Here is an 8,526-nt window from a genome sequence, read left to right as displayed (position 1 = left end):
CACACCGCGGTGTTAGTGACCAGCAGTGCCCTCAGACACTGACAGCGAGCACACCGCGGTGTTAGTGACCAGCAGTGCCCTGAGACACTGACAGCGAGCACACCGCGGTGTTAGTGACCAGCAGTGCCCTGAGACACTGACAGCGAGCACACCGCGGTGTTAGTGACCAGCAGTGCCCAAAGACACTGACAGCGAGCACACCGCGGTGTTAGTGACCAGCAGTGTCCAAAGACAGACAGCGAGCACACCGCGGTGTTAGTGACCAGCAGTGCCCAAAGACACACTGACAGCGAGCACACCGCGGTGTTAGTGACCAGCAGTGCCCTGAGACACTGACAGCGAGCACACCGCGGTGTTAGTGACCAGCAGTGCCCTGAGACACTGACAGCGAGCACACCGCGGTGTTAGTGACCAGCAGTGCCCAAAGACACTGACAGCGAGCACACCGCGGTGTTAGTGACCAGCAGTGCCCTCAGACACACACAGACAGCGAGCACACCGCGGTATAGTTACACACACGCTAATAGGGATGCGTTAGACTCCAGCTTTTACTGAAGTTTCCCCAAATTCTGCACCATCTTGTTCTAGGGTAACTTCAGTGAAATTAAATGTAAGAATCTTCGGGGGTTATTGAAAAGAAATTAGATTGCAAGTGCAGAAATGCAGCTTCCAGTTACATCATGAGTCAATGGTGCATTTGTTTGCTAAGTAGAAGGCACAGCATAAACTTTTCCTTACTGATTTCCATTGTGAAACACATCTTGAGTCTTTCCTAAAGCAGCATGAGCTAGAGACACATCTGGTTCAAAGGCCAAAAAATCCCCCAAAACAAGTATCTCTGACAATGTAGTTCTCTTGGCTACTGTGTTGCAATTGAGTACTGGTTTTGTCCGGGTGGTTTGTTTCAAGACCTTCTTTAAAACTTACTGAGCCTTACTGGCTGCTAACTTACGCTGTAGAAACTGGTGTCATGCAGAGAAAAATACAGCAGGGTATTTTATAACCTTAGTACCAGGCTGTTTGCATCACAATGGTTTCTCATGTATTAATAATTCCTTTGGGAGTATCTTACTTTGATGTGCCTCTTTTCTTTCACTATTATTCGCTATATCTGTCAATCATTAGTTTGCTTGCTTTCAGATAAATGACAAGACTAGTAATTTTTTCAAGGCACAGATATGAATAATGTACAGATTCACCCATGACTCTGAGAAAACCTGTTTGTAGGCAGATCTTGATATCAATATGCAGTGCTGCTTGTTGGTGTGGAACGTGGACTGTAATTTACTATAATGCTCCCACAATTCTTTGAAACTTATGAACACAATGTTATATTATTTACCATTGCTTTACCAGCTACATTGTCAAATATAGTTAAAAAATATAGAGACGGTCAAAAGCCATTTTTTTCTCAGTAGTTGTTTCTTTTTAAAGTCTTTCCCAAGTATCCAACAGAGCTTTCATATTGTCCTGAATCCAGAACTTGAATTTTAGTTTCAGAACTTGAATTTTAGTTTAACCTAATTCTAGGCTGCACAGTTGCCTACAAGAGCTTACTAAACACAAGCAAAAGTTAGACTACAGGAGCAGAAGTGTCAGGGTGTGAAGTAATTTTATTTCTATTTTACAAATGTTTCATAAAGTCACAGGAAAGATGCTGAAACATCAGTTCTTTCATAATTATTTCACAGAATCAATTAGGTTGGGAACGACCTCTGAGATCATCGACTCCAACCTGTGACCAAACACCACCTTTTCAACCAGACCATGGCACTGAGAGCCACGTCCAGTATTTCCTTAAAAAGCTCCAGGGATGGGGATTCCACCACCTCCTGGGCAGCCCATTCCAACGTTTAACAGCTCTTTTTGTGAACAAATCCTTCCTGATGTCCAACCTGAATCTCCCCTGGCGCAGCTTACGACTGTCCTCTCATCCTATCGCTTCTTGCCTGGGAGAAGAAGTCTGACCCCGCTGGCTAACCCTCCTTTCAGGCCATCGTACAGAGCGATGAGGTCTCTCCTGAGCCTCCTTTTCTCCAGGCTAAACTCATCTGCTCCTCTTCAGACCTGTGCTCCAGACCTTCCCAGCTCCACTGCCCTTCTCTGGACTCGCTCCAGCCCCTCAATGTCCTTCTTGTGGTGAGGGGCCCAGAACTTACAGACAGGCTCATTTTATCTGCTTGAGAGAGCTGAACGCTATGAACTCAACTTGTAGGACTGAAATATTTAGAAGTCCTACGTAGCAATATTAAACTTGGAAGAACAACTTGCGAGAAATACTCCTCTTTCTTTTTCCCTCATTTCTCCCGTTCAGTAAGGGCTCAATGCCCGCCCTCAGCTCTCGCTGCACCAGGCGCTCCCTGCCGGAGCTTCCTCACGCCGCGGCCCGGCGCCGCACGGGTTAAAGGCGGAGCCGTTTGGCCCCCGCCGGGCGCCGTCGCCGTGGCGGCGCGGGAGGGCGGGACGGCCCGGCATGGCCGCCGCCGGCGGGGACAGCGGCGGGGCGCCGCGGGAGCGCGGCATGGCCGGCACCGGCGACGAGGCGGAGGACGGGGAGGAGAACATCCTGTACGACCTGCTGGTCAACACCGAGTGGCCTCCGGAGACGGAGGTGCAGGTGCGTGTGGCCTCGGCACGGCCGCGGGCGGGGGAGGGGAGCGGCCACGTTGGCGCGGGCGGGACGCGGAGGCGCCCGGGGTCTGCGGGACCGGCTGGTGCCTCCAGCTGAGCGGGATGCCCGCGCTGTTCCTGGCGGCACACGGTGTCCGTGCGGCCCTTGTCCCCTTGTGCCTTCGTGTCACTTAATTCCCAGCCTCGCTTGTGCCGCCTGGGATGCTCCGAAGTGTTTCTTGCTCACTGAGCATGTATATCGGGTTTTACTGTTGAGCTGACACAAGCGAAGCTGTGGTGAATGAAGTCCAGGTGTCATTTCCAGAAACTGCTGTGCAAAGAGCTGGGGAGTCTGTCCTGGTGAAAATAGGACCTTCATTGAGCTTAGCTTGCATGAGGAAAGCTAGATCCTTTCTCTGGACTCTTGTATCATTATAGTTGTGTGTGTATTTGCAGGAGCGGATAAAAGGGAAAACCATTTCACTTTATGTCCATAAGGCACACAAATGGATGCCAGCGCTTAAAAAACCAGAGAACACTCTTCTTGTGCTGCAAGTTTTCTCCTGTTTCTAGCTGTTTCTGCTTCCCGGGTCACAGGAAAAGCTGAGAAGCTCTTTCATCTTTCCTTTTCTTTGTTTTCATCTACAGTGCACTGAGCTTGCCACATCTATGATTACTCTTGTCTGACTTGGATATAGAGGATGCAAACAATGTGGTTTTATTTCTTTCTTGTAGTGGCTTTCAATCAAGTCCACTGAAGTTTAGGCATTTCCCCCTGAAAGTCGTTAATGGAAGTATTTTCACAAAATTTTATGCTTAATGAGAGCAAGTGAACAGAAAAGATCTAAAAATATCACAGGTGGAAAAATGTACCTGTTCATTATTATGAGAGCCATGCTCATGGCTCATAAGAAAGATTTTCATTTGTCAGATCTGTTATTATTTGGTTGTTGCTCTTGTTGCAGCAACAGGTATGGATGTTTGGAAGATACGATTGCAGTGTTACCAGGTACTAAACAGGTTATTTGTATAGATGAGTAGACAGTTGCACCTATTTTTATTTAACTGTGTTTTGAGAAATGGTAAATAGTCTTTGTTTCTAGTAACATATGGAAACAATTTTCCTGTCCCAAACCTTGGGGAGGCCTTGGGCATAGTGACACAAGACTGTGGATCTGCAACTGTGTTAAGGGGGCACATTTCTGACTAGTGTCTTTTCTGCTGCTGTTAGTGTTCTTGAAGTTGTGTTGTAAGTTGATTAAAGAACTGATTAGTCTGCGAAACAATCGTGTTGTTTCATCTCCTTTTGTTGAGTGGTCCCTTTAGTACCTCTGTAGGTACCAAGGAGAGTATGAGTAGTATGTCAGTGAGGTGACACCTCCCTTTAGTGGCAGCATGTGGGGATGCCAGTCTAAAGTGACTGTGTAATCAATGTCTGAGAGTCCTCATCTGCCCTGGTAGTCAGAATTTCTAAGCATCATTGAATTCTGCTTGTCAGCCTCAGCAGATGGTGCTGGCTGTCTTACACTTGGTACTTCTTGCCTATTTATTTTTAAGATAATACCTGTTTAGAATAACAACAGAGATTGGACGGTTTGAAAACATTATGCTGTGTAGTTTGCTTGGATTTACATTCTACTCGAAGACTGTCAGTACTCAAGCACACTTCTGATAGTGTTTTTACCATTTTAGTGAGAAATTGATTTTACATTGACAATCACATGCAAACAGATTATTTTGTCAGTATGAGTCAGTTTGTGCCTTAAGGTGCCATACCAGTGATATTACTTAGGTGATTGTGACTTTCTCTTTGGAACGTCTCTCTTTTTTAATCCTAGTTTATTCACACTTTTCAGAAAAAAAAATCACACCCTACTTTCTTGTAGAACTGAATCTTTTGGAATGAGTGAGGTGAGGAATGGTAGAAGGGGAAGGCGTGTTGAATGCTGCATTGGGAAATGAAATTAAATGCACTAAGCTAGGCTACAAGGTCAGACCTTAAACTTTCATAGGTTTTAATTGACTTTGTTTTATTTTTCTATTACCTTATTTGGGATGATTAATTTTTTAATTGCAGGGTGCTAGAACTTACAGCTCTAATTATGACCCTTGGAAGATGAGTCTTGTGATGAAGATGTGAAGTCATGTTAAATTCAGGACACTGATAAAACTGGCATGGATCTCTTAGGTTGGATGCCCAAATTTGCTTTAATTGTAGTTCTTGTTATTGTCATTCACTTGTACTGAACTTTCCAGTGAGGATTTTTTTTTGGGGAGGGGAAGAGGAGGAGTAGGGGGTTATAACAGTTATTTGTGAAGGAAACAGGCAAGAGACAGTACCAGGCAAGAGTGGTGTGGAAATCAAGCAGTCTGTATTCAGGATCGTGATGCCCTTGTATACAATGTGCTGTTTGAGAACCCTGGAATATATAATGAGAATAAAAAGAATTACTGAGCAATTGATCAGTGAAAATAGTGAACGAGGCAGTGGCTGTGGACAAGGTTGCAGGAGAGGACTTGTGAAGCAATGTATGGAAATATAGGCAAATGGAACTCATCTTCAATCTGTCTTCCAAAATGTATAACCTGGTTCTGTGGGGTTTTTTCATTGCAATCTAGTGTTTTGAGATTTTCCCAACACTCACCACCTCCTGTGCCCCCAGTAAGCTTGCATGGTGTGCAGAAAAATCCAAAACTAAGTGGATGTCTTGTCAGCAAGAAAGTTACTTAGATTTTATTTCTGCATTGCTTTAGGGAAGGAAAAGTTGAAGTTGTTTTCTCAAGAAGGAATGACTTAAAAAAGAAATACAGCACATCTGGTAACCATTGGTGTTGCTGAGATTATAAGAATATGTTATAAAAGTAAAATTCAGGTCTTGAGAATATAATAGTAAATCAGTTTTGCGAAGAGTTTAAGATCTGTGGGATAGAAGCCTGTAGTTTAGGCTCAGGAGCAGACACTTAAAATATTTAAAAAAATATTCTAAAGAGACATAAGTAATTTTAGGAAATGTTTTTTCTGGGAACTTCTCAGGGAACTTCAATCTAACTAAAATGTTTTTACTGGGAACTTCAATCCAAAAACTTATAACAAGCTCTGCTTTTAAGGTCCCTAGGAAACTGCAGTTCTGTGTAAGGCAGTAGGACAGCTCTAAGAAATAATTTATGCTCTCACTTATTGTACTGTAATGTCTTGTTATTTCCTGGCTGATCAACCTGAATGTGGAATGTTATCTATTAGTAAAGCTGTGTTTGCTTCTTAGATGCTGTGAGATGACAGCCTGGTTATTTGAAAGACTGTGGATTGCAAACTTCACCTAGAAAGCTAATCTTTATTTCAATAATTTAAATTTGGGAGCCCAAATATTTTTTTTAAGCATAGACGTATTCCAAATGTTGATAAATATGTATGTCTTTCAGTGTTTACTGCTCTGTAACTTGGTGAGGTCAGAATATTTCAGTTAATAAGTGATATATTCTATGTATTCTATAATGTATTCTGTATTGAGTGGATGAGAAAATTCAGTCATTGCCTGTTCTAATGCTCAGTCTGTGGTGCTCTGATACTTTCATTAGAAAGGTATAAACATGATTGCTTATTTTGAGGATTTGTTTGTGAAACCTTCCTTGCCGGTTATCTTTGTTATCTTCTCATTTTCGTATAGTTTTTCTGCTTCTTTCTGATAAATAATTTTATCTCCTCCTGTAGATAATAATGTACATCCTGTGTTGTTTTGCATTCCTTTTTTCTGTGTTTGGAGAATGCGTTCATTTGTATAGTGAGTGTAGTTGCTCCCGTGTACCTTAAGTAGAGCAGGACAGGTGGAAAGGCTCTGTGAGATGGTATGGAGTAGAGGATGTTATCTGAGTGGCCATGCTACCTAGTACAAATTAATGTGAAGAGTTTTACTTCAGAAAATGTTTTTTTTTTCCTTGATGTTTCTGAAACTTTAATGAGCAATTTTTAGGTACTTTAGCACTTAGGTATTACCATAATATGCTGAACACCAAGTACTTCGACTTCTGGGCATTACAGATCATTCTGACATTTATTTGGCATAAAAAGAATAATTTATAATACCTTACAGGAGAATGTAATCAGAAGTCAATGTTTTTTGTTACCACCCAAAGACTGAGGCAAAGCTGAATCAATAGACAATCTGTAGCACATTTTGTTTATTGCATCTTGGCATTTAAGTTATTTGGCGTTATAGCCTGTTTTAGCTTATGCAGTTAAATTGCACATTATATGAAGTAGTGAGTAATAGAAAATGCATAAAGAACTTGTAGTCTAGGAGCCAACTTAAATTTAATCAGTGAATGTATGTATGAATATTGTACTTAGGTTAAAATGTGTGACATGCTGTCTGATGATTATTATTGTAATTGCAGCCAAGAGGCAACAGAAAACATGGTGCATCATTTATCATCACTAGAGCAATTGCAGGTAAATATGACTTAGTCTTAGAAATCATGAATGCAAGAATGTGTAGATTACTTGTAAATTTTACAATTTCTTCCCTTTAGAGTGCCTAATGTAATGGAAATGGACTGCAGGATGTGATTTCAGGAAGAGGTTTTCTGATTGTGAACATGGCTATATTATTTCTGTGTCAATTTTGTGACCATTATTTTTTTGTCTCCATTAGTTTGTTGGGACAAACTAATAAACCATACATCTATGGTCAACTAAGAAGTTAACAAGCTCTGTGTTTTGCAAAGTGTAGTTGAGCCTTTTTTTTTCCATCTTAACATCTCTTGCAATGGGCTGTTTGCTGGTTAGTTCTGTGAGGAAGTTTTACATATGGATGATATTGAATGACATAAATAAAGTGTTTAATGGCAGTAACTGTACTGGATTTTCATCCAAAGGTATTTATCTCTGAAGTTCCAAAACTGTGCAGTGATTTTAAAAAAAAATATTATTTTTTGGTTTTTTTATTTGCTGTTTACATTTATTCTAACATAAGAATTTGTTGGCCAAGTGTAGAGGGTTTTACTCTCAATACCTTTCTCTTCAGTGAGAATTTGAGATTGTCTGTGCAGTAAGCTGGAGGGTGTTTTAAGACTAGTAGAGATGTAATTTGTACCTCTTTCCATTGTAGGTCCTGCATTGTTTTTGCTTCGGTACATCTGGTACAGGTAGGTTTTATGAGAATACTGTTTAATTTTCCTATTTGGTAATATTTTTATAGCTTTTTGATTTGATGGAAAGTAATTCTTAATGAGAGTGAACTTGAACACTTGTTTAGAGTATTGTCCAAGCAATGCTTAGGATAGCCTCTATTCATAAATTGAGTTGTAGCTACTTGACTTGCAGCTGAAGCTTAAATAGAAAAAAGCTGGTATGTACTTTGTGCTTTTAGTTTGATTTTGTGCTTTTATCAGAAACTGAAGTAACTTTGCAGTTGGAACATCTTTCTCCAAATGCATATTTGTCCTCTCCACTCCCAACTGAGATATTGCAAGTAAAACTGTGGGTTTTTTTTCTTAAGTCTCAGTGACAGATATGATGGCACAACAGATTTGCTTCCTTTGAAGTAGTAATTTTGATTTTTTTTCCTTGACAATTCAAACTCATACAAAAAGCTTGATAACTACTCGAGCAGCACACATGCCATTTATAAATTTAAGTTTTGATTTAAAAAGTCATTAAATGGTCCCAGCAATATATTGGGTAAGCACAGTGTTTCTGCAAAATTTCAGCTCTGTGGTTATACTACTCTACTGATGCACTTACCAAGTTTGAAGAGGCCAGTTTCCCCATTTAAAGGTTAATCTGTTGGTTTTGAGTTATATGGAAAGGGACATTAATGTGACTTCCTGTGAAACAGTACTATACCTGAATTTGGCAGGGAATGCTGTTTTCCCTGTTGCTGATGTTCTACTTTATTTTTGTGTTCCTACCTCCAACCT

General features: G+C 41.1%; 1 protein-coding gene across 2 annotated transcripts in view; it reads left to right on the top strand.

The window, feature by feature from the left end:
• Positions 1-2,438: 2,438 nt before the first annotated feature.
• The window catches only part of NBAS (NBAS subunit of NRZ tethering complex), a 160,743-nt gene continuing 154,655 nt past the window's right edge, over positions 2,439-8,526 (top strand). For both annotated transcript variants that reach the window (XM_085056878.1, XM_085056877.1), the window contains exons 1-3: positions 2,439-2,617; positions 7,003-7,057; positions 7,716-7,752. In XM_085056878.1, the coding sequence (XP_084913004.1) occupies positions 2,474-2,617; positions 7,003-7,057; positions 7,716-7,752 (236 nt within the window). In that variant the 5' untranslated portion in view covers positions 2,439-2,473. The remainder of the gene's footprint in view (positions 2,618-7,002; positions 7,058-7,715; positions 7,753-8,526) is intronic.

Source organism: Lichenostomus cassidix, chromosome 3 (genome assembly GCF_008360975.1).
Source record: "Lichenostomus cassidix isolate B80296 chromosome 3, HeHo_3.0, whole genome shotgun sequence".
NCBI lineage: Eukaryota > Metazoa > Chordata > Aves > Passeriformes > Meliphagidae > Lichenostomus > Lichenostomus cassidix.
Note: the sequence above shows the minus strand (reverse complement) of the source record. Positions and strands in the feature narration are given on the sequence as shown.